Source organism: Giraffa tippelskirchi, chromosome 14, assembly GCF_054371585.1.
Source record: "Giraffa tippelskirchi isolate mGirTip1 chromosome 14, T2T-mGirTip1v1.2.pri, whole genome shotgun sequence".
NCBI lineage: Eukaryota > Metazoa > Chordata > Mammalia > Artiodactyla > Giraffidae > Giraffa > Giraffa tippelskirchi.
In genome coordinates this window covers 43011466-43037117 of record NC_137288.1, presented here as the reverse complement: position 1 = coordinate 43037117, position 25652 = coordinate 43011466, and the positions used below count along the sequence as shown (strand labels likewise).

Genomic DNA, 25652 nt, shown 5'->3' with positions numbered 1-25652 from the left:
CCAGGCCCATTTGTCCATGGAATTCTCCAAGCAAGAATACTGGAGTGGGTTGCATTTCCTACTCCAAGGGATCTTCCTGACCCAGGGATCGAACCCGCGTCTCTTGCGTCTCCTGCCTTGCTGGGTGGATTCGTTACCACTGAGCCACCTGGGAAGCCTAGTCCTGTTAGCCAACAGTATAATTTAATACTTGTACTGTCTGTTCCTAATTCTAACAAGCAGGATCTGACTGACAGATTGGGAAGAGTGAAACACTGTGCTTCACACTGAGAGTGAGGGAGAAAGGGGAACAGGGAGTGGGGTAGGGAGAGAGGATGAACCTGAAGTCATGTGAAACAGAGTCAGACTGAACTCTCTGAATCTGGCATTTTTAAAGCATATGCCAAGGAGTTTTGTGTTAAAATGGTTAGAGTTACAGATTTACATACTTCTTCAAGTTCTGAAGGTCAAAACTTCATTTACATTTCAAAGAAACTCACGCAGATTAAAATAGACGGGAAATGTTGGATTCCTGCACACCTGCCATCAGCTACTGTTACAGGTGGCAGATGCTACAGTAATTGTCTGCTGTAAGGGTTCATTCAAGTTTCGGATAACTTGTTAAGAGGCAGTGAAAGGATTCCGTAGCTGGTAGACTAATTCCACAGGATCAGGCAGTTCTCTCTCAAATTAGGAAAGGATGAGGGCCCTCCGGTTAAATTTCAGTTAAGTACTTCCCCACCCCCCAGTAACTCTGCCAGGAGTATTCAATCTGGCCCTTCAAGCAAACAGGAGAAGCCAACTATTGTTTAATCAACATCAATGAAGCCATAAAAAGGCAAGTCAAAAAGTACCCCCAGAAGGTTCTCATCTACTATTCTCAGTCTAGGTTGACAGACACAGTGATTTCGCCCAGTATTTTCCAGACTTGCTGATTGGCGAGTCGCCTGTGATGGGCATTGTTAAAATACAGATTCCTGGGCTCATCACTTAGAGACTGAGATTCAGGACATTGGTTGAGGAGAAGGCGAGTCAGGGACTGCTGGGGGTGGAGGGCTGGATACAGTAGCTTTAATAAGTGCCTTTTTTGTGTCTTAAAAATGGGCAAGTTTAGGGTACCTGGAACCAGTGTAAACTCCTGAGAACTGTTCCCTGATGGTTACAAAGTCAGAGACAGCATCTTCTCGGGGCTTAGTAATTTCTACCCTACAGCCAGTAAATAGGGCTTCCCCGGTGGCTCAGTGGTAAAGAATCAATCCGCTTGCAATGCAGGAAACGTAAGAGACATGGGTTCAGTCCCTGGGTTGGGAAGATCCCGTGGAGGAGGGCAAAGCAACCCACTCCAGTATTCTTGCCTGGAGAATCCCATGGACTGAGGAGCCTGGCGGGCTATAGCCCGTGGGGTCCCAAAGAGTCAAGACACGACTAAACAGCACACACAGTAAGTTACTGCAGCCATATTTTTGTATAGTGCCTTTATAATGAACTTACTGAAGTTGCCAATGACAGAGCAAAGGTTTTTTAATTAATTAATTAATCGATGAATTGTCACAGGCTCTTTCACACAGGCTTTCTCTAATGTGGTGAGCAGGGGCTACTCTCTAGCTGCGGGACGCTGGCTTCTCATTACAGTGGCCTCTCATTGCAGAGAATGGGCTCTAGGGTGTGTGGGCTTCTGTACTTGTAGTGCATGGGCTTAGTTACCCCAAGGCATGTGGGATCTTAGTCCCTGGTCCAGGGATCGAACCCATGCCCCCTGCATTGCAGGCAGATTCTTAACCACTGGACCACCAGGGTAGCCCCCCCCAAATAATTTTTTTGGCATAGATTGGAAAACCAGAAAGAGTTGAGTCTCAGGTACTCATCAGATGTGTGTGAGTTGAGTCTCAGGTACTCATCAGATGTGTGTGTGTGGGTGTGTGTGTGTTCGTGTTGTTCCAAGTGTCTTGTGGCATTTGGCATATTTTTTTTTAACATACCAATGTTCTTATCTGTAAAACCGGGATAATGATGCCAACTTCACTGAGTTTCTAAAAGGACTGAAGAACATCTATAAAACCCTGAGCACAGTGCCTGGCATATAGTAGGCTGGAATGGAGGTAGATTTCATCACAATTGTCATTTACACACCAGGATTTAAATCTTTATGATCAAATGATATTATGACTAAAAGCTTGCTTTAAACTTCCAGATTTTATAAAAGTCATGTTCTCACACAATTTAGTTCTGGTGCCATCACTTATGATATAACCTAAATGGAATTTTTCTAGAATATCTCAAACCGTTTCATTATTTTCATCATATTCAGAGCGACAAACTGCACAGATGTCTTGCATGGTCTGTACATTTTGGGGGAAAAATCAGTTTGTTCTGACATATACATTTAGAGATTTCACATAAAAATCTAGATTTCCAGGTTTTTCCAGGAAAATGAGAGGTTTAAGGATACAGGCTTCTTGTTCTGCTGGAGTGGAGGAGGGGCTGTCCCTTTGAATGAGTCGTACATGCTGGTGCCTGTCTGCCTCCTGATTTCTGTGACTCACTTGGCCCTTGTAGGCATCTGAGTTTGTCACCCTGACACCCAAATTGATGTCTTATTTTCTTGTACATCTTTGGACTCAGCTCTTTGCCTGGCTAGTAGCTTTTTAAGAAGAACACTTTTATAGTCACCAAGGTAATGACTGATTCAGGAAAAGATTACCAATGAATGTTAAAACCATTATGTGAAAGTGTGAATGAAGTACAGGGCATTTCCAGTCTCACAATTTCATCCCACAGACTAGTTATTAATTACACAGGGAAGAGATGCTTTTACATTGGAGAAATTTGGTGACTATGACCTTAACTGAGTGTTCAGAATTACCATCAACAAAGGAAAACCACAACTGACATGCAATAAGATCTATAATAGCAAAAAATAAAAACAAAAAATAGAAATAAATTATCATCACCATCATGGGCCAGACAGACCCTTGTGATATGATGTATTGAGGAAGTAACATCAGCTATGTAGTCTCCTTGCAAAAAAATTAATCTGACTCTACCAGTGAGGAACCAAGCAGACAAATCCAGATTATGCAACCAACTCTGGAACAACTGACTTACTCTCTTCAAAACCAATCTCATGGAACACAAGAAAAGAAAGAAAGAAAAGATGGGGAAACCTTCCTAGATTAGAGTCTACAAGACATTAATAATCAAAGCAGTACTGAGCCTTGATCTTACCCTCTGTGGGGAAAACAAACATAGCTATAAAGACCCTTGCTATCCCCCGGTGGCTCAGTGGGAAAGAATCCACCTGCCAATGCAGGAGATGCAGATTCCTGGGTTGGGAAGATCCCTTGGAAAAGAGAATGGCTGCTCACTCCAGTATTCTTGCCTCAGAAATCCCATGGACAGAGGAGCCTGGCAGGCTACAGTCCAAGCGGTTGCAAAAGAGTCAGACACAACTGAGTGACTGAACACCACCATAAGGATCCTTATTGGGACAACAGGTGAAATATGGATAACCATATATATTGTATAACTAAATGCAGGGGAAAAAATAAGATTGTAACTCCATTACGTTTTGATTGACCAGCTCTTTGCTGAAGTACTTTGGTATCCAGGAATCTATTTCACTGTAAGACCTAAAATTGTGAACATAATGTGATGTGTTTGCTCTGTTGAAATGGATCAGAGTTTCTGTAGAAAAAATGTGCAATTGGGTTGGAGTTGTATAAATGGGCCTAAGAGCTCAGAAAAGAACAAAGGGCACAGAATTGCATGCAGGGTTTGGTTTGGACAATACTAACTGCCTGGAGAGAGTGCTGGGTAAATGTTAAGTAATGACAATAACCAGCAGAAAGTCCCAAAGCGGAGCCTTTGCTTTATTGCTTTTAGGAAATTTTACCCACGGAGAGTGGATTACCAGTAAAAATCATAGAGCAATTTCATTCTTTCAGCTGATGCGGATGACCAAGCAGCAGGTAGAAGCTACCCTGGCTGTCTCCATCTGAGACAGTGGTGTATTAGTCTCAAATACGGAGAATGAAACAACCATGTGAAAGCCTGGCTGGCAGTCATTAGAGTAATTTCGTGTTTGGGTCGCATCTGTGTTTTGGGGCGGGGTGGGGGGTGGTGATTGGAGCCATTAACAGCTTACTGTTAGTTTCAGAATCCACAGATATTTTCATTACTAGTGTCCTCAGGCATAGACTTTTTAATTTAAAAAAAGAAGGCAAGTTCAGGATGGAAATAGCCCATCACCACAGGAACATCTCTGCAGCAGAAACACATTATAGTTTACCTGTCAATCTTATCATCTGTCATGCCAGGTTTATTTTTGAGGGTCTGGAATGAGGAGGAGGAAGTGGGGAAGGTGATGGCAGGGCTGACAGAGGAGCCTCCAGAATCACTAGTACATTGGAAAAGCTGAGGGCTCAATTCCGAAGTGGTATTGACATCTCCGGTTTCTCACCTCCCTGGCTAATAAGAAACTGATCATTCCGACCCTGAGATTTTCCCTACTTCTTCCAAAGCCATCAATGCCCTACTTTGCAGATTTTTTTGGACAGGTGTTATGGTCAATTCAAGTTGTCTACAAATTCTTGGTCGCTTCCCCAGCAACCAAGGGTGGGTTTCATTCCCCTCCCTTCCTTGAATCGGGGCTGGCTCTGTATCCGCCAAATTAACACATCCCTGCACAGGAATTAACACATCGGGCAGCTGCAGGCCTGGCCTTCCAGGGGACCATGGCTTCCTTCCTTCCTTCCTCTTAGAACCCAGCTCCCAGGCTGGCTGGGACCCAAGCCACTTGGGGAGGCCCATGGCCAGCCAGCAGGGATTGGCAGCCCCAAGGGAGCCCATCATGGCTATCCATGCCCCAGATGACATCGTGTGCAGCCCAAGAAGTCCAGGCCAGGCCAGTCCACACAAGAGGATCCCAGAATCCAGAGAGAGAATAAAACGGCGCTGTCAGCTGCTACGTTTGGGCGTGGTTTGCTCTGGGAGTTGACTGGAATTGGTAAATTCGCAAGAAAGAAGGTTTATCTTGCTCACCAATGCAGAAGCATGCGACCCAGTCCTTACTAATGGGAACAGAACCATTCAGAACAAGGGTCAGCATCCTTATTCTTGAGTGGGTTTTGATCTCGACACTGGCTTTAACTTTTAGGTCTCTTTTTGACGCTCCACACAGAAAATTTTAAAATAGAAAAATTTCATTTGACTATAGCCTCACCCCAACACGTGTGTCTCACACAGACCTTATTTTTTAAACAGAGTTTATTGTATTTAATACATTATAAAATTTGAAAAATTGTAGGAAAGCAGCAGACTCAAACTGGAGCAACTCTAACAAGGAATAATTCTGGCCCCTTTGCAAAACTGATCAGTTTAAAAACAAAGTAATGTTCACATCGGTGAGGCGGACAAAAAAGTGTGACTTCTGTACAAACTACATTTAAAATTTCATGTCTCGTGTCTTTCAAATGCGGTGTGCTCATGAGAGTTTTTTGTTTTTTTTTTGAAGTTCTTCTCAGTCCCCCATCTAGAGAGACATGAAACTTCCATTTGCAAAGAAATGCGATTCTAGGTATTTTTGTTTTCAAAGGAAAAAGAAAGACAAAGGAAAAAGAAACAATGAATGGCTGTTGGCAATGGAAACCGTAAGGAGATTCGTCCTCATTGCTCATGGCTTGTTTGTCAGTCAGAGGCCTTGGGAGGCCCAGGACACTTCACGGCCATCACAGCACCAACTGTAGCTACCACCTTTTTTTCTTTGTTTTTTGCGTTTCCTACCTTTTGACATATATATATATATATATATTTATATATTTTTTACACCTTGAGGATATCACTATTCCAATTGTTCCCATATGAATACAGGTGTGGTCTCTATTGGATATAAATGTGTCTTTTATTCAACTTTAGGTCCAGGACTCGGTTTGCTGTCCCAACTGCACATAAATGTCCCTTTTTGTGTTTGTGTTTTTTGTGGTGTATGTTTTTCTCCTTTTGGCAGAAGAAATAAGTCCATCTAGTCCAGAGGCTCTTGCTTTATCCGGATGACAGAGGGCCCACGGGGCGTCCGCCTCAGTTCCCGCCGCAGGACGTATTCGCTGAACTGAGATGAGTCCACGCCTCCCCCACAGGAGCCCACGACTTCAAATCCTCTTTGCTGCAACCTCTCAAGGACCTGTGAGGGGCCGAGACAAGCATCTGGTTAGGGGCCAGCTAGGTCCTATGGCCACATAAACAGTCCAAAGACTGTCCCACAGTTTGACATCATGTGCAGCTTGAATCCATCTTATCCAACCCCTAAGTCTCTCTGAGTTTCTGTATTCAAACAAAGACTCTGGATTCAAAGGCAGGAGGGAGTGAGCAAACGTTTCTAATACCTACACCGTGCTTTCATAAGCTAGCTCCACACATGCCAAGTTATTCACTCATTACAAGCACCTGGCATAACAAGTGGAGTTGGTCCACTTGACAGATGAGAAAACTGAGGCTTACACCTCGTAAGTGATGGAACTGGGTTTCCAACTCAGGTCTCTTTGGCCTCAACTCCCATGTTTTTTGCAACACCATCTTGTCTGCAGAAAGAGAGGGTTCACATTTCAAAGCTCATTTACCAATAACATATTCGATGAGATGATCAAGACAATGGAGAGACAGTGATATTATCTGAATTTACTTCATCAGTGATTCAGCCTCAACTCATTCACTCTTGATTCAGCCACTGTTCTAATTGCCTGATACTGAGTTCATATATTTCAACCTGGAAGACTGATGCAATTTCGACAGCAGAAGAAATGGACTATTAAAGACAGTCAAGGTTTATCTACAGCTTTTCAAGTTGTGGCATTAGATTTATGCCTAGTGTGCATCCAGAGAGGCAAGAATAAATGCGATGGTTGTTTATATATGTCCTATATTAGAAAACATCTAAAAGTTTCTCATATAATTAATAGATATTTATAATATAATCTAATTTTGACCAAACACCTAATGCCAGAAAGATCCCTGGGTTTGTCATTACTTGTCTGACACTCTTGAATCCAGGGAAGAGTTCTTGCAATTCTTACATACACAAAAATACAGGAAACTGATCTACAACATTATGTTTCTTTAGGAATCCAACAAATATTAGACTTGCAAATGTTCCCTGCCAGAATTCTGGATATAGTTAAATTATTTCTACACCACTCTAAAAGCAAGATGATTCAATCATAACTTTTTAAAAATGTCTGGCTCAATTTTTTTTTTTTAATTTTTGGAGTTAAGTGCAATATTATCAAATAACTTACAAAATGTGATATACAGTGGATCCCTTACTATGTCTTTTTTTTTAACTATTATTTTTGGGGTGCCTACTTTTACATGGAATATAATCTGCTATTTTGCAAAACAGCTAATTAGATGAGATTGGCAAGTAAGAATATACTTTCTAAAAATTAAAACTTCAAATGCTGGCAAATTAAAAAAAAACCCAAGCAAGTCCCTATGAGAACAAAATGAACACTCTTCTCTGCAGCATCTACTTCTGTACATAAATTTACAATGCATATACACACCAGGCAGCAAAAGGACACAATAAAGAAAACAATCTCTAAGTTTAAAAGTAAGCACATTAAGATGTGTTTTGGTGGCAGGTGAATAAAAAGGTGAAGAACAGCTCACTCTAAGATCTCCCCAGTAAAGGCAGGAATGTAGCTTGTCAGCAAGAAACACACTAGTTTGCTCGGCCAAACCACCGCCCTGGAAAGGATTCACCTTGATAAGGAGAGGAATTACGAAGGTAGAGGAAGCTGAGCAATCAAGAACTTAACTTGGATATCATTTGTCTCTCAGTGTTGTTAGTTTGTTGAATTGCTCTTATAAGGACATCCCTAAGCTGCCTCCCCAGAGGATCTAATATGCATAATATGATAATTATTCAATACGATCGATTCAAGGTTACCTTGGAGGTGGTAAAACTTATTCCCATGTAATGCAGACAGCTTATGCTTCTTGGCCATCCTTCTTTAAGTATCAACTTGTTAATAGCAAAGTTCCTTAAAGTCAGTGATCATTTGGGAATATTGAAATCACTCCAGTAGATACATTGCTCCTGTGCCTTAGCCCGAAGCCTCTGAACACCTAGAGGACTGGGCCTGTCCTCTAGATGGGGCAGGAGCTAGTATGGCCATGTCGTATGACGATGTTAACCCAGATGAAAACCCACTTCTGATCAGACTGGAATGACGGGGCAACATGTCAGGCTTGTGAATGTCTGACAGTTAGTCAGGGGTGGGGCCCTAGAGAAGTGATGAAATGCTGCCTAGAGAGAGCCAGGGGCAGGGCATGGGTGGGAGAGATTTCAGGGCTCTAGAGGCCCCGCTCAGGAGCTGCACAGGGCGGCTCAGATGTGCCTCTGCACCTGGACAGCACAGGGCTGCCCACTCTGGGTGTGTGTCTTCCTCTGGCACGCCCAGGGCTCAGTGTTGGCCAGTTTCCTGCTGCTCTGCTCTCAGCCATCTATTCACAAAATTCAAAAACTATAAACAGTTGGGAAACCATCCTCAACAGGCAGAATGGTAGAGTGGGTGCTTCTCATCTTGGAGTCTGGGGGGAGGTTTTGTTGGCTCAATACTGAATAAAATCATGGGTCCATTCCAATGAAATCACTCCATGGACCTCCACTGAATTACACAGACCTGGAGTCAAGACCCAGGTGTGGTTCCATTTTCTCATCAGCAAGACACAGAATTAACCGTGTCTACTTGTTAGGGTTGGTGTAAAAAGACAAAGCACAGACAACCCTTGGCCCAGGGCTGGCAGACATCAGTTACGACGGTGACCACACCCACCAGTGTCTAAGGCACGTGGCCTCTCACACCGTGTAAATCCAACTTCTGAATTCTGCCCTTAAATCTTCTTCTCCCATAAATGTCTCTACCTCAAAAAATACTAATTCCATTCATCCCGTTCCTCCATCAAAAATCTTAGTCATCCTTGGCTTCTGTCCTGTAGCTCACAGCCATTATCAGAAAACCTTGCCAGCTCTACATTCAAGATATTCAGGGTGGTCCAGCGGTCAGGACTGTGCTCTCTCAGTGCTGAGGGCTTGGGTTCAAGTCCTAGTCAGGGAACTAAGATCCCCCTAAGCAGTGGGGCAAGGCCAAAACAAAACAAACAAACAAACAAAAATTACTTTGGGAATCCCCTGTTAGTCCAGTGGTTAAGACTCGGCGCTTCCACTGAACGGAGGTAGGGGTTCAGTCCCAGGTCGGGACACTGAGATCCCACAAGCCTGCAGCGAGGCCAAAAACATTTTAAAAATAAAAATGATAACAGAAGCTGAAATTAGTTCAAGGCCATGGGACAATTTTTTTAAAAAAATATTAATTTATTGATTTGGCTGCATCGTGTCTTAGTTGCCCTACCGCCTGTGGGATCTTAGTTTCCCGACCAGAGATCGAACCTGAGTCCCCCACATTGCAAGGCAAATTCCTGAATGCTGGACCACCAGGAAAGCCCCCACATACAACAATTTTAAGACATCATTCAGTACTCTGTTCATCAAGCCATAATGGCATTCGTGAACATGTTCGTGGTATGGCAAGTGTGTGCCTGCTTGATTTTGTTAAAGAGTGGACTAGTTTGGGAACGGGCATTGGAACACCTGCGTGGTACAGCTAAAAAAAAAAAAAAAAAAAGATATTCAGAGTCAGACACTTCTCAGTTATTGCTCGGACCCACTTTCTAACTGGTCCCCTTGCTCGCCCTGGTTTCTACCTGCCACTGGAGTATTCATTTTCAAATACGAGTTACAACATGTCAACTTGCTCAAATCCTCAAATGGCTTTCCATTCGACTCACACAAGCGAGGGAATCAAGCCCCAAAGAAACCAATACGAAGAATCCCAGAGCGCTTCCCACCCTCTGTGAGGCCCTCCACTGTCTGTACCGGGGCGGGGCGGGGTGTCTCTGCACTCCCCACCCCACCTTCACTGCCTTCAAGCCTCAATGGCTTCCCCGATGTTCCTCAATACGTCAAGCACGTGCTCCTACCTGGGGAGCCTCAGGACTAGATGCCCCCCACCGCTCCAGGATACTCAGCCCCAGGCATCCTCTTCTCACTACCTGCTCAACGCTTAGGTGGGTGACTGTTCGCCCGGCCACCCCACTCCATCCTCATAATGTAAGCTCCGTGAAAAGGCAGCAGTGGTCTGTTTTCTTCCCTCTGTATCTCCAGTGCTCACACCAGCATCCGGCACATAGCAGGAGCTCAGTAAATGTTTGTGGAATGACTGAATGGATGCTGTAGAGTAGCAGCCCCCGACCTTTCCGGCACCAGGGACGGCTCTTGTGGAAGAGAGTTTTTCCCCCCACACCGGGGAAGCCGATGGTTTCGGGAGGATTCAAGCGCATTACATTTACTGGGCACTTTATTTCTACTATGATTACATCTGCTCTGCCTCAGATTATCAGGCGTTAGATCCTGGAGGTTGGGGACCCCTGCTGTTGAGGGGTGAAGAGCTTTTACCCGCCCAGCAGAAGTGTTACCACGTGAGGGCTCTCCAGCACCTTGGAGGAAAGGCACCCCGTGAACACAAGGGTGAGGAACCGCGGGAAGAGGGACAAGGGCAGCCACACAGCGCATGATGACGCTGTACCTGGACTGAGTTGAGGTGACAGTAGCCATTCAGCGGAAACCTGATGACGTGCGTCGAGTCGTGATTCCAGCCCGCGTTGACGGAGTTGCACATCACGTCGCCGATCTCTGGGAACACTTCTTCTATCAAGGATTTGTCTCCGCTGAGCGTGATCCTCTCTCCGAGGTCGGGGGCCACACGCACCACGAGGCACTCGCAGGGCCTTGAAAAGCGACCACTTTCTCTGTCCTGCTTCCATCTTTCCATCTCCAACAGCATGGGCTGAAGCTGAAAATATTTTGCCTCTTCATATAACAAAGTGTAGTCCTTTTAAAAAAAACAGAAAAGGTATTTCATACCCAAGGTATTCATACCAAAATGCAAACATAAGGTACTGCATATGTCCACATATAGGGGGGTCAATTTCTTACCTCTGTTATTTTGATATTCAAATCTGGGTGTAAAATTTTTATTTGTAGAGACAATTTGCATTCACTCATTCTTTCAGTGATTATAATAGGAGCTAAGAGTAATAACTGGGCTTCCCAGGTGGCAGTAGTGGTAAAGAACCCACCTGCCAATGCAGGAGACATAAGAGACAAGGGTTTGATCCCTGTGTTGGGAAGATCCCCTGGAGGAGGGAATGGCAACCCACTCCAGTAGCTGTGACAGGAGAAGCCCATGGACAGAGGAGCCTGGTGGGCTACAGTCCATAGGGTCGCAAAGAACTGGACATGACTGAGTGACTTAGCACAAAAGAGTAATAAGGGGTAGGTGGGACACTTCCCATGAATTAAGTCCTACCATCCCCATAGTTATCCAGTGATTTGGGAATCATTTTTATTTCACTTTGCAGATGAGAAAACTAGTGTGTGAAAGGATTCACCAAGACTTTTTGTCTTTCTGTAGGAAAATGCCGTTGAGTATTTAAAGTTTGATTGTGTTGTTGAGAATCCATGTTATTACCTCTGGATGGAACACGTATATGTGTCGAGGTGACAGAGGCATTGCTGTGCCCTAATCACCCCGGGCCTATGCTCCTTGTCACCTGCAGTGGCAGCTCTAGAACTTCTCCAGGAGGGGGAGGGGCAGGGCCACAGTGGAAGTGGGGATGGAGAGCCAGGGAATGGGTGCCTGGAGGGCACGCATGCTGCTTTTACTTATGGATGGGTGAGGGTTTGAGAGAGGCTGATGGAGGATGCACTGACCTCTGCCAGCTCTCGGTGCCCTCATCACAAAGTGAGAGAGGCAAACAACCTCAGGCCCGGGCTCCTGCAAGACAGTGGTGCCGGCCCCAGTGTTCACTGCAGCACTGTTTACAATAGCTGAGACATGGAAGCAACCTCAACGTCCATCGACAGAGGAATGGATAAAGAAGATGTGGTACATATATACAATGGAACATTACTCAGCCATTAAAAAGAATGAAATAATGCCATTTGTAGCAACATGGAGAGATTGTCATACTGAGTGAAGTTAAGTCAGACAGAGAAGGAGAAATATCAAATGACATACCTTATATGAGGAAATCTAAAAAAGAAATGGCACAAATGAACTTATTTACAAAATAGAAACAGACTCACAGACTTAAGAGAATGAACTTACAGTTGCTGGGGGGAAGAATGGGGTGCAGGGATAGTTAGGAAGTTTGCACACGTACACACTGCTATATTTACAATAGATAACCAGCAAGGACCGACTGTATAGCACAGGGAACTCTGCTTAATGTTATGTTGCAGCCTGGATGAAAGGGGTGTTTGGGGGAGAATGTGCATGCTCAGATGCTGAGTCACATCCAGCTCTTTGCAACCCCATGGACTGTAGCCCACCAGGCTCCTCTCTATGGGATTCACCAGACAAGAATACTGGAGTGGGTTGCCATTCCTTTCTCCAGGGATCTTCCTGACCCAGGGATTGAACCTGAGTCTCTTAAGTCTGCTGCACTGGTGGGTGGATTCTTTACCACTAAGGCCACCTGGGAAGCCCTTGGGGGAGAATGGAAACATGTCTATGTATGGCTGAATCCCTTTGCTGTCCACCTGAAACTATCACAGTGCTGTTAATAGGCTATACGCCAGAATAAAATAAAAAGCTAAAAAAAAGAAAACAGACAGCAGTCCAGGAAAGGAAACTAATCTACTTCTGAAAGGACAGGCATCCCATCTTTGGGAGTGGTTTCTCTTTCTCTTGTCTTAGAAAACTCTATTAAAACACACACAAGCCATGGGACAGGAGGACAAGAGAGGCCGAGCGCGAGGCAGAAGCTTAGGAACAATGTTATCAAGCAGGTCAATATTATGTCTAAACGTAACTATGGCCACAATCATCTCTGGCTGTGAGATACATGGATGCTTGTCCAGACATGCTGGCTGAGAACATTTTAATCACTGACAGACACGTTGCCTTCCTTCCAATAGGCTGGAGCTGGCAGGTGGTGCCCGGGGCCTGCAGGAGAGCCAATGCCTGAGCCCAGGGCCCGAGTGCCACTAGAGGCCTTGAGACGGGATGGGGCAGGAGGGAGGGTAACCACAGGGGACTGCTTTATTTGGCACTTTTCTCTTTTTTTGCAAATAGACAGCAGCGGTGACATTATTCAAGCCTTCCAGAGAAAAACAGTTTGGAGGAGCAGGAAAAACAAGTGAACCCCGGCTGGATCACTGCCTTCTGAACAGAGAAACTTGGGCCGGGTAGAAGACACGACCGTGGACAAAGGTCAGCAGAGGGGGCTGCTGCTCTACTCTCGTCTCCTAGCAACCCCATCACTATGGGAGCTGTGGCTCCCTGCAGGGGAGCCACCCTTTTCTCCCATCATCTCATTTCACCTGCTCTGCCTCCTGACTCACAGGAGATGCTGTTTAGTTTGGTGTTGAGAACCAAACTGAGGCGTGGCTGCTCTTAGGGCAGAGCCGAGCTCCTCAGCCCAGCCCAGCCTGAGGGTAGGAGTGGGGTCTGCAGGCTCCTCCCAGTCCACCCGGGGTCTCCAATACCGTGGCCTGGCCATCTTTGAAGGCCACCAGCTGTGAGATACCAACCTTAGTACTTTACTTACTCATCAAGATGACGGCTCTCAAGGAAATTTAAGAACATTATTGAGAGTTAGTTACACAAGCAATAGAAGCGAGAACTTCTGCTACTGCTTTTTATTTCCCTGTGAGATTTAATTACAAATTTTAACACAAGAAAGAATCTGGACTTCTGTGAAAGGATGCCATCAAGTTTTCAAATTTTTTTTTTCTTTAGATACTTTTATTTATTTTTGGCTGTGCTGGGTCTTCACGGCTGTGTGGGCTTTTCTGTAGTTGTGGCGAGTGGGGGGGCTATTTTCTAGTTGCAGTGCATGGGCTTCTCATTGCAGTGGCTCCTCTTGTTGCAGAGCATGGGCTCTAGAGTTCAAAGGCTTCAGCAGTTGTGGTACATGGGCTCAGTAGTTGTGGTTCCCGGACTCTAGAGCACAGACGCAATAGCTGTGGTGCACAGGGCTTGTCGCTCTGTGGCAAGTGGGATCTTCCCAGCTCAGGGATCAAACCTGTGTCTCCTGAACTGGAAGGCGGATTATTTACCACTGAGCCACCAGGGAAGGCCAAGTCTTCAAACCTTAAAGGTGCTCACAGCAGTCTTCTTGACCAGCCTTGACTCTGCACAGGAATCCTTTCTAACATCACTGAGTCATGACCACTCAACCCCTGATTGAATGTTTGATGCTTATCACCTAATAAGGCATAGTATTTACTTTGTTTGCAGTTCTGATTGTTGTAAATGTCTTCATTAGAATGACCTGAATTGCCTGTTAATTTCAACTTACTTGTTCTTAATTCCACCCTCTGGAGTTTTAGTCATCTTAATCTTGGACAAGTTAACCCTTCAAACATTTGAAGATGACTGTTATGTCTTAATATTATTCAGGGTGAAAATACCCAATTGTTTCAGCTCCTAATCATTTGTTAGGACTTCAAAGTTCTTCAACATCTGGTAGATACAACTGGCCCTTAAACAACACAGCTTTGAACTACATGGGGCCCAGTTATAGATGGGATTGTCCCACCAAATATGTGCCATGATGCTACACGATCTGCAGTTTGGTTGAATCTGTGGATGTGAAACTACAGACACAGAGGGCCAACTGCATGCAGGGTTGGTGCTCCTAATCTCCACATTGTTCAAGGCTCCATTGTACTTGAACTTGTCAACAGCCTTCCTAAAACCCAAACCAGAACGGAACCTAACATTTCAGACATGCTCTAATGAGCACATCATACAACCTTCGTACAAGCTGGCTGGACACTGAAGCCACCATGAATTCAGTCTGTGTTAGTTCTCGGTTGCTGCGGTAATAATTACCACCTGTTTAGTAGCTTAAAGCAGCACTTGTTTATTCTCCTATGGTTCCGGAAGTCAGAAGTCCAAGTTGGCTCACCACAGCTGTGTTTATCCTGGAGGCTCTAGGGGGAGAATCCGTTTCCTCAGCTTTTCCGGCTTCCAGAGGCGGCCTGCACCCCTCAGCTTCCGGTCCAGCACATCGCCCCATCTGCTTCCACTGTCCCATCTCCTCCTGTTATCGACCCTTCACCTCCTTCTTTCACTTGTAAGGACCTTTGAGTACATTGGCTTCATCTGGATTATCCAAGATAATCTTCCCATCTCAAGATCCTTAATCTAATCATACCTGCAAAGGCCCTATTACCATGTGAGGTGACATCCTCATAGCTTCCAGGAATTAGGACATGGATGTCTTTTTTTTTTTTTTTTAATCTTTTTAAAAAGACTTTTTGATGTGGGCCACCTTAAAAGTCTTTACTGAATTTGTTATAATACTGCTTCTGTTTTATGTTTTGGTTTCTTGGCCCCGAGGCATGTGGAATCTTAGCTTCCCGACCAGTATCGAATCCATACCCCCTGCACTGGAAGGCGAAGTCTTTAAGACTGGACCACTGGGAGGTCCCCATGGATGCCTTTGGGAGGCATTATTCTGCCCTCCACACAGCATAAGGTCCTATTAGCTTTCCCGGCAGCCCCAAAGTCCCATTACTCTATTCACATTCCCTCAGGGTGAAATTCCTACACCTTTTTCACACAGCTGTTATGGAGCTAGGTCTCCCTCATTCAGCATTTGTGAACAACTTTAAATCCTCCATTATTTATCCCTCTTTAAATTACATACTGGAGGTTCTGGATTTGTTCCAGTGTAATGAGAAAATTCAGATTCTTTTACCCAACGTTCTTGGTCTCCCTCTCATTTTCTGGTGTCAATTTGAACTGGGTGTTCTGTTTCTATGTATGAATCATTTTTAAAGTATGCAGAGGACAGGGCTACCTACAGGCCTTTGTTCAGGCTGACTCTTGGGTCATAAATTTAGTCTCTGGATTAGGAATGCCAAGTGGCTATACAACCTGTAATCCAGCCCATAACTGTGGCATCTGTTAGACATGTTGAAATACTGTGCATTTGGGTGGGACTTTGTGGGGAAGGCTGGAGGTGTGCGAGGGGCTCCAAGTCGCCATATTGCCAGAGACTCCCCATAACTGTTTAGGACTCCAGGCTACTTATCTGTCAAATGAGGGGGATCAATTGCATTCAAGTTGCTTCCGGCCCTGCTAATCTATGAGTCTGTGTCCGTGACAAAGCCCAGACCTACAAGTTTGTCTAGCATAACCCCAAAGTAATGTAGGACTTGGGTTACAAGTCCTCCTACACTGATGCAGACTGCCTCTTTTTTTTTATCTCTGAGTTCACAAGCCAGGTGTGTAATAATCCATTCTGAAATGTGCCCATGGACTGACAGCCCCTTCCTACCTAAGTTGCTCACAGTTATAATTATCTGCTCTGGGAAAATTAACCAAACACTGGCCCTTATCAGGTTTTTGGCCCAGCTCAGTGATGTCTCAAGGATCCTGCTAGGGGTCATTCAAGTGAAGGATTATCAAAGGGTTCCTCTGAAAGTCAACCTGCAGACGGGACGTCATCTCACGGACCTAGCCTTGAACCACCTCAAGCTGCCTGGTGTTCTTTTAGTCTCTCTGGACTACCTTGGCTCCATTTCTTCCTTTTCCGTTGGTCTGCAGGGCACAGCCATCTTTTCGTGCTGAGGGAGCGAAGGCTGGAGAAGGGCTGAGCACATGTGTTTGGTGCAGCCATCAACTCCCCATGCCAGCTCGCCTCCCAGCGTGGTCCTCCGTCAGCCCTACGACCAAAAAGGTCGCTCTTGTTGTTACCATCTCTGCATGGCTAAGCTCACGCTGGCCATCCTTTTCTAGGCAGGCTCCTTTGTATTAGTCCTTCTCTGCTTCCTGGGTTTCCCTTGTGGCTCAGCTGGTGAAGAATCCGCCTGCAATGTGGGAGACCTGGGTTCGAAAGATCCCCTGGAGAAGAGAAAGGCTACCCACTCCAGTATTCTGGCCTGGAGAATTCCATGAATGCTACTGTCCATGGGGTTGCAAAGAGTCGGACACAACTGAGCAACCTTCACTTTCACTTTTCTTTGCTTCCTAACACAGCCTCCAGTCTCATCAGAGAACACCCTGCAGAACAGCCTGCCTCCACCGCCACTCTCCTTTCTTTCCTCAACAGCGATCATACAATTAGACTGTCTCAATTTCACATTCTTTAGAAATTATCCTGTTTCCTTTTAGGCTTTCTGGCCTTATGGTTATCTCTTTGGTCTCGCAATCTCTTTTGAAGTCATATTCCCTGAAGCCTCAGTTCCTATCTGATGATGCCTGCCTTCCTTTTGTCAATTTTTGCAGACTCTGGACAACTCAGCCTCCTGGAGACGGGCAAGTGTTTATGGAACCACAGCAGGTTTGGCCCCAGTTCTTCTTATGAAGGAAGCGAATCCAAAGCATCGCCTCTGCTTTCAGCAAAGTGAGTCCAGAATGTTCTAGATGCTGTCACCTTCTCCGCTCCCAGGCCGATGTTATCTTCTCTCATTAAGACAGCATCAACCATATCTCTCAGCCTCATAACCAGGAAAAGAGAGGTTATTCACAGACCTTTTCATGCTGAAATAATTTTAAAGTCCTAGAACACATATTTTTAAAATTAAAAAAATTTTCTGAGATTTGCAATAGTTTTGAGAGGCAGAAAGATCAAGATCTCATTTTACAGGTGAATCCACTGAGCTTCCCTGAGACCCTGAAGAGAGGTACACAGAACAGGAAAGTAAATGTGAGCAGACTCTAAGATGCATATGGGCCATGTTTCAAAAGTTTATTTCTTGATTAAACATTTGAATTCAGAAGACATTTTCCCTATAGGGAGGAAAGTGATATACACAGTGCACTGCTTTCCTACTGCTGCCGTCAGAGATTACCACAAATTTGGTGGTTGAAAACAGCACAGATTTATTCTCTTAAGAGTTCTGGAGGTCAGAAGTCTGAAATGGGTCTCCCGGGGCTAAAGTCGTGGTGTTGGCAGGGCCACCTTCCTTCCGGAGGCAAGGGGAGAATATTTTCCAGCTTCCAGAGGCAGCCCCGACCCCCTGGCTCCTGTCCAGCCATCACACCACTCCCTTCCTCACATCTGTTCTGACTCTGACCTCTTGCCTGCCTCTTTCACTTCTGAAAACTCCTGTGGTTCCACTGGGCCCGCCTGGATTATCATGGATAATCTCCCCAGCTCACGGCTCTTAAATTTAATCACATCTGCATGGTCTCTTTATGCCACGTAAGGTGACATGCACAGGTTCTGGGAATTAGAATGCAGACGCCTTTGGGGGCCATTACTCAGCCTCAACACGCAGCTTTCAGTTCCACAAAAAAGTTCAAAGGCTTATTTCACTCCTAAGGTACCTGAAGTTTTACGGGTCCTTCCACTCAAAAGGCAACTAACTCAGCCACTCATTCATGCATTTTAACACTTGTCTGTATGCAGTTGCCAAGCTAGGCACCCTGGGCACAGAGAAGGCTTTTTGGTGGGAAATGCGCCCAGCTCCCCCCACAGAGATCTAGAAGCCCTCCTCCTACCCACGCTTGGGACATGGGATCCTGCTCCTGGGACATGGGATCCTGTTCCTGGGCTGTGGGATCCTGTTCCTGGGCCATGGGATCCCTCCACTTGCTTCCCAAGATGGCAGGGCATGTATGTATCAGGGCACTTGCCGAGAGGAGGTGCCAAGAAAATGAGGGGAGATGAAAGTATTTTTTATATACTACATTTCATCAAGAGCATTCATGTAGTAGTTATCATAAACAAAAACAGATCCCCATAAAACTTTCCTTAAAAAAATTTTTTTGAGAGGGTAGGCCAGCACAGTCTTTTCAGTGTTGGAGGTTTGGGACCTCTAAAATTCTTAATTTCTCTGGCTCTGCAACCCTCCCTCCCTTCCTTCCCATGGTAATTTTTTTAGAGCAGTTTTGTTCAGAGCAAAATTGAGCACAAAGTATAGAGATTTCCCATATGTCCCCTTAACCCTACACATGAACAGCCTCCCCTAACTTCGACGTCCCTCATGAGGGGGCCATGTGTCACAATCTATGGACCTACACTGACCCACCATACCCACTCAAAGTCCTCATTAGGGTTCACTCTTGCTGTTGGCCATTGTGTGAGTTTGAACAAATGTCTGATGACATGTATCCACCATTATAATATCATACAAGGTGGTTTCACTGCCCTAGAAACCCCTCTGTGCCTCGCCTAGTCCCCTCCCCACCCCCACACGCCTTTCTTTTCCTCAAAGCCTGGAAGGACTGGTCCACTTACTCCATCTCCCTTGCTACCACTTGGGACTTCTTGCCAGGACCTGTTCAGTGCCACTGGCTTCTGGCTCCTCCTGACCATTCTTGTTCTCCTGGGGCAAGGATGCCCAGCCTACGATTTAAATGATGGCCAGTAAAGGAAACACAGGCAGTGGCAAAGTCCTTTCTCTCCCAGCCACTGTCTCCACTCTCAACTCTCTAACTTTCCAAAAGAAAGCCTAAAGTGTACACTTAAACCTATCAAGTCTTTAGACATAGGTTGCAGTTTATGAGAAATGAGAGGCTAGAGTAATGAGCTCCCATAATCAGGTAACCAGGCAAATTCAGATGGTGGGACCTTCCGTAGGACAACTGGCCAGTCTCTTTAGCAAGTCAGCATCATATAAAAATGGAACTATGTGCGTGCATGCTCACTTAGTTGTGTCCGACTCTTTGCGACCCGTGGACTGTAGCCCACCAGGCTCCTCTGTCCATGGGATTCTCCAGGCAAGAATACTGGAGTGGGCTGCCATTTCCTCCTCAGAGGATCTTCCTGATCTAGGGATTGAACCCATGTCTCCTGCTTGGCAGGCGGATTCTTTACTGCTGAGCCACCAGGGAAGCCCCCCAAATGGTTTATAGGAGATAATGAAAGGGTACGGACATAACTAGATTCAATGAAGTCTTGGATGAGATATCAACTCAGGAAAACCAAATAGAAAGAACATTTTTGGGGTCAACCATGGAAATGTGAATATGGTTGCAAAATTAGAGGAAATAGAATTTATTAAAATGGAAAGATAGAGATATTGTCTGAAATAAGCATAGAAAAATACCCAGACGTCTATGCATTCAGGTTTCATCAATAACATCAGCAATCTCTGAGTGGGATATACTGTTTAAACTTTTTTTTTTTGCTTATCTATATTTTCAAATTGTCTACAATGTACATATGCTTTTTCTATAATATAAAAGGCTATTAGAAAGAACTAATAGACTTTTGAATGTAAGCCAGGAATAGGTAAGTTGGGGACTATCTGCCAGCAAAATTTTCTTTATCTAAGGCTAGACATTCATCAGATACCACAAGAGATGTCAGCAACATGGTGGACACTTACCAAAGATGTTCAAAATAGAAGCCTAGAGAGGGGTAATTTTGTAGTTCTCCATTAAAAAAAGGAACTAAAGCTCTGGACTCCCAATCAAGTAGGAATCATAAGTGTGTGCTTATGCACATGCATGTGTGTATATGCATGTGTGCACCCACACACACCTATGCATGCATGGGTGTGAGCAGAAAACAGAGCAACTATGAATGAGTCAGTGTAATGGAGGTGGGGAGGGAAATGAAGGGAAGATGAACAGACAGTCTTCTCCACAATAAAACTCGGCAGAGAGTTCTACAATCACTTATCTAGAGAAGAGATTCCAAAATCTTTCAGTGGGAGCAGGGCACAGCAGCTGCCACTTAAGTGGTGTTCTGAAGTATGACATTATCTAAATTGTTAAATGGGTATCTGGCTCAGACAGCACATTTGCAGAATGAGATTTTCAGGGGCTGAGGATGCTGTGATTTCGAGATCACAGGCATGTGCTCAACCCAGCATCAAACAGCTGGAGACGAGGGGCAGGTAATCAAGGAATGTGTTCCCTACAAAACCGGGAAGCGAGATGCTCTCCACACGCCGGATGCCGTGTCCCTTTCCCAAGGTCAGGAAATAAACTCTGCCAAGGAAGAAAGCACTATTGTACTGCTCAGGAAGGGGCAGGCTGAGCCCGTCTGTGTGCGCCCTCGCTTGTGATTCGCAGGATCTTCGGTACACGCGCTCCCATCATCAGCCAGTACAACTCCCATTCTTCCGCTGCTCCACCAGGTTCCCGACTCCCTGTATTTTACAGCCTGTCACCCAGAGGTTCTGTTGGAAACATTTCAGAGCTCTGGGACAGGAGAGGTTCATCTGAAGTACGTTTTGTCTTCCCCCGACCATAGGCTACAATTGAATCCGTAGGCAATTAAAGGGTGTATTCTGGGCTTAGCCTTGATGAACGACAGGTCTTCCGGGGCTCTGGAATCCCAAGGGAGCACCAAGGTGCAGAGAAGCACCCATCCCATCCTCACCAGGGAGGTGACTGGTTGAATCCTCATGGGACCGTTCTCTGGAATAGGTCACAGCTTAACTCCCATGCAGTCTTCCTGAACATCTAACTTGAATGTTCTTGGAGGAAAAATAATGCCTGCGACATTTAAATGTGTTTAAAATGCCTAGCTCTGTTTCTGGAACAGAATGCAACTAGAAACTAATGGCTATTACCAGGTTCTCACTGTGATTCACCATAAATTGCTTTATATTTCCTGGCATCTGTATTTCTTTTAATCATGGAAATTACAAATTAATATATTAGCCACACAAGTAGCTTAGGATGATGTTACATATGTACATGCTGTATGTTTTCCATTTAGTCCCATAAGGTTTTAAAATATTTTTATTTATTTTATTTTTGGCTGCATTGGGTCTTAGTTGCGGCACACAGGACCTCTGGTTGAAGTGACTGGGCTCAGTAGTTGTGGCATGAGAGCCTCACCAACCCGAGGTACATTGGCTTGCCTGGGAAATCCCATGGACAGAGGAGCCTGGTAGGCTGCAGCCCATAGGGTCACAAATTGTCGAACACGACTGAAGTGACTGAGCACGCACGCATGCACAAAACTGTAATATTAAATATCAGCCACAAGTGTTGAAATAGCCAGTCAACAGCACCTTAAACTAAGGGAGATTTGTTTTTCTCACATGAGAAGTCAGAGGTCCCTGGTTACTGGCAGTGGTATCTGCTTAGTGATGTTATCAAGGACAGGACGCTGTCTTTTTGCTTTGTCATCTTCGGTGTTGACGTTCTGGCCTCATGCTTGTCACCTCAGGGTCACAAGGTGACTGCCATAGCACTCACATCTCTTCAGTCTCTTGCATCAGCAGGTGAGTTCTTTACCACTAGCACCACCTGGCAAGCCCATACAGCTGGGTACAAGGTGCTAAACAACAGAGAAAAATAATTACAAATGCACTGTGTGTGACCATGGAAAATCGGAAATACAGGCAAATCTAAGCTAGACTACGCACAGGATGGCTTAGTGATGAATATGATGATCCCTAAGTGATAAATAGGGCTTCCTAGGTGGCTCAGTGATAAAGAGTCCACCTGCCAAGCAAAAGATGTGGGTTTGATCCCTGGTCGGGAAAATCCCCTGGAGAAGGAAACGTCAACCCACTCCAGTAGTCTTGCCTGGGAAATCCCATGGACAGAGGAGCCTGGCGGGCTGCAGTCCATGGGGTCGCAAAAGAGTCAGACAAGACTTAGGGACTAAACAACAAGAAATGATAAATCAAGGTCAGGGAAAGAGCATCAGACAGATGGAGCGGTCTGCTCTGAAGGGGAACAAGAAGATGGTGTGGCACAGGTGTAAGAGCCAAATGGGCAGGGGCCTCGGGGGCTCTGACAGGGATGTGCTGCTTTGCTCCATGAACAATGACACGGAAGCCCCTGCAGAGTGAGTCTGGAGCAGGAGCAAGTCACAGTACAGTTTGTTTTTTATAAGTGTCCCTAGGTGAGAGATGGGGTGTGAGATACAGGGAGGGAACGGGGATGAAGGCATGGCCATAGAAGGGCAACAGGAGGGGACCTGGCCATGATGGAAGTGTTTTGACCTCGACCGCGTCAGTGTCGACATCCCGGTTGTGAGGCTGTGGTATGATTCAGCAAGATGTTACACCAGGGGGAACTGGGATCCCTCTACTGTTTCTGACAACTGCATGAGAATCTACAATGACCTCAGAAAGTTTAATGAAAAGAAGTTTCTCCTGGTTTCAACATGGAGAGTGGAGGAGAAGGAGTAAGGGTGGAAGAGAGGAGACCAGTGATGAGACATCTGAGAGCTGCTGGACCTCAGCTCTCAGGAGGGATAAGAGGGGGGATAAGAGGTGTGGATTGATTTCAGAAGTATCTGGAGCGTTCTATGGGCTCCATGGGATGGATGGATGTGGGAGGGGCGGGACTGGAGCAGAAAGGCAGATTCTGGCATTTTCTTGAGATAGGACACAAAGGAAGAGGAGCTGATTTGGTAGTGGGGATAAGGCAGCAGGTGTGGCCAGCTCCTGGGTGGGCAGCTCAGGTTAAGGAGGCCATGAACGGTCCAGGTAAAGGTTCTGAATGGAAGTGCAATCACCTTAAAATAGAAATAAAAGTGATATCTCTCCTCCACCCCCTTCCCAAGTCCTAGTGCCTTCCTTCTAAGAAAACATCAGAGAGTAAGGCACCTTTGGTCCATTGGCTGCCTGGGTATCACACTTGGCATCCTTTCTCTACTGGCCCAACTTGCTCTACTGGCCTAACAGCTGCCACCTGGGGCTCCGGGTCTGCAGAGAGGCTGGGGTCACCCCCACAGCGCCCGCCCTCACGCAGCAGCCCCTCCCCTCCCCCACTCCTCCCTTCACTTCTGTGCATCTTCACGGGGGGCCTCTGCCTGCTTTCTAGCAGCAGCCCTCCCTTTCTTCCTCTTTCTTTCACTTTCTTCTGCGGCAGCTGGTGTGGGAAGCGGGTGGTGATGCTCAACTCTGCAGCTGGTGGGCCCGGAAGCGTGGGGCCTGCTGTCTACCATCCACTAGCTGGTTCCTCTCCGTCTTAGCAGGTGTGTCCCCAGCTCTAGGCTGGGGGCTGGAGACAGAAGACTTTCCCTCTGGGGACTTCCCTGGTGGTCCAGTGGTTAAGACTTCACCTTCCAATGCAGGGGCTGTGGGTTCGATCTCTGGTTGGGGAGGTAAGATCCTGCATGACTCATGGCCACCACCCCCCCAAAAAAAAAGGAAGACTCGAGGGCTGGCAGGAAAGGGCACGTGGAGAGAAGCATGTATACGGTGAAGAGCATCCTTGAAAACCACCTAGGAAGGTGCCATATTAGAGACCCGCAATACTGTTTCCTTTCCGAATTGGAAGAGACTATCACTGATAAAGCTGCCAAATTTCATTTAGGAGCCACGGTGCACAAACCAACTTCCCACATCTGTAAATGCTGGAATTGGGCTCAGCATCAAGAGAGGCCGGCTCTGGAAGGTTCCCCAGGAACTGCCACTGGCTGGGGAGCAGCAGGGCCAGGAGAATTCCTCCAACTCATTCCAGGGCTGCAGGGAGCTCCACACGCTCACTGCAATTATTACTCTTAGTTTTCTGCCAAGTGTGTATTGTTCTCATGGAAGAGACATGTGTACATGACACGACTCTTCTATACTCTTTTCCATATGGCTAATCATGTTTGGCTCGGGCCCCACCATTCAAAGTCCTGAAGGAGAGGGTGGATGAGAGGCCCTTCGGACCCCTGTTAATTTTAAGATCTATTCTTCTCTTGGTGCAGTGGTAAAGAACCCGCCTGCCAGTGCAGGAGATGCAAGAGCCCCAGGTTTGATCCCTGGATCAGAAGGATCCCCTGAGGAGGAAATGGCAACCCACTCCAGTATTCTTGCCTGAAGAATCCCATGGACAGAGGAGCCTGGAGGGCTACAGTCCATGAGGTTGCACAGAGTTGGACATGACTTGGCACTTCTAGACCTTTTTCTATTTACACATATATATGCATAATTTTTACATGAATAGAAACATACTACACATATTCTACAACTTAATATTTTCATTGAATAAAATCTTTTTTTTCCCCCACACATCAACTAATCCATAGTGTGAATATTCTATAATATTTTGTAACCATCTGCCATTGTTAAGCATTTTTAATTGTGTCCAGTTTTGCTATAACAAATATAACTAAACGTTCTACATACATGTATCTTTGAATATTTATGTGTTATCTCTAGAAATAAATGAATAGACATGGAATTGTTAAACATTCTAAGTACATATATCTGAATATTTATGTGTTACTTCTAGAAATGAATAGACATGAAATTGCTATAATTTAAAAGTCTTGAAACTACCACTAAATTGTCCTCTGAAAATATTTAATAGTTTTCACTCCCAGCCACACTGTTCCTCAATATTACCAATGTTTTAAATTTTTGCCAATCTGATATAAAGTTTTGCCAGATTTGCCAATCTGATATATATTTAAGTTCTTCTTCTTTGATACTAAAGAAATTGAATATATTTTCAAACATTTAGTGGCAATTTCTATTCTTTTGAGAAACTTGTTTATATTTTTAAATGTTTTCCATTGGGTTGTTTCCATGTTTCTTGTAGATGTTTCAGTTCGGTTCAGTTGCTCAGTCGTGTCTGACTCTTTGCAACCCCCATGGACTGCAGCACGCCAGGCCTCCCTGTCCATCATCAACTCTCAGAGTTGGCTCAAACTCATGTCTTTCGAGTCGGTGATGCCATCCAACC

The 25652-nt window shown here is 45.4% G+C and overlaps 2 protein-coding genes across 6 annotated transcripts in view; one reads left to right on the top strand and one right to left on the bottom strand.

Moving 5' to 3' along the window:
- The window catches only part of TAF4B (TATA-box binding protein associated factor 4b), a 187915-nt gene that overhangs the window by 149200 nt on the left and 13063 nt on the right, over positions 1-25652 (top strand). The window contains exons 15-17 of one of the 2 annotated variants that reach the window (XR_014074863.1): positions 5984-6796; positions 13173-13310; positions 17340-17457. Coding sequence is in view for 1 of the 2 variants with exons in the window: in XM_081562719.1 (XP_081418845.1) it covers positions 5984-5992 (9 nt within the window). In the remaining variant the exon portion in view is untranslated. Of the gene's footprint in view, positions 1-5983; positions 7477-13172; positions 13311-17339; positions 17458-25652 lie in introns of those variants that run through there. The other variant, XM_081562719.1, reaches the window with a different exon arrangement.
- Positions 5860-25652, bottom strand: part of KCTD1 (potassium channel tetramerization domain containing 1) — a 97103-nt gene continuing 77310 nt past the window's right edge. For 2 of the 4 annotated variants that reach the window (XM_081562720.1, XM_081562723.1), the window contains exons 4-5: positions 10620-10925; positions 5860-6157 (exon numbers count right to left, since the gene is read on the bottom strand). In XM_081562720.1, the coding sequence (XP_081418846.1) occupies positions 5999-6157; positions 10620-10925 (465 nt within the window). In that variant the 3' untranslated portion in view covers positions 5860-5998. Of the gene's footprint in view, positions 6158-10619; positions 10926-21752; positions 22300-25652 lie in introns of those variants that run through there. The other 2 variants (XM_081562722.1, XM_081562721.1) reach the window with 2 other exon arrangements.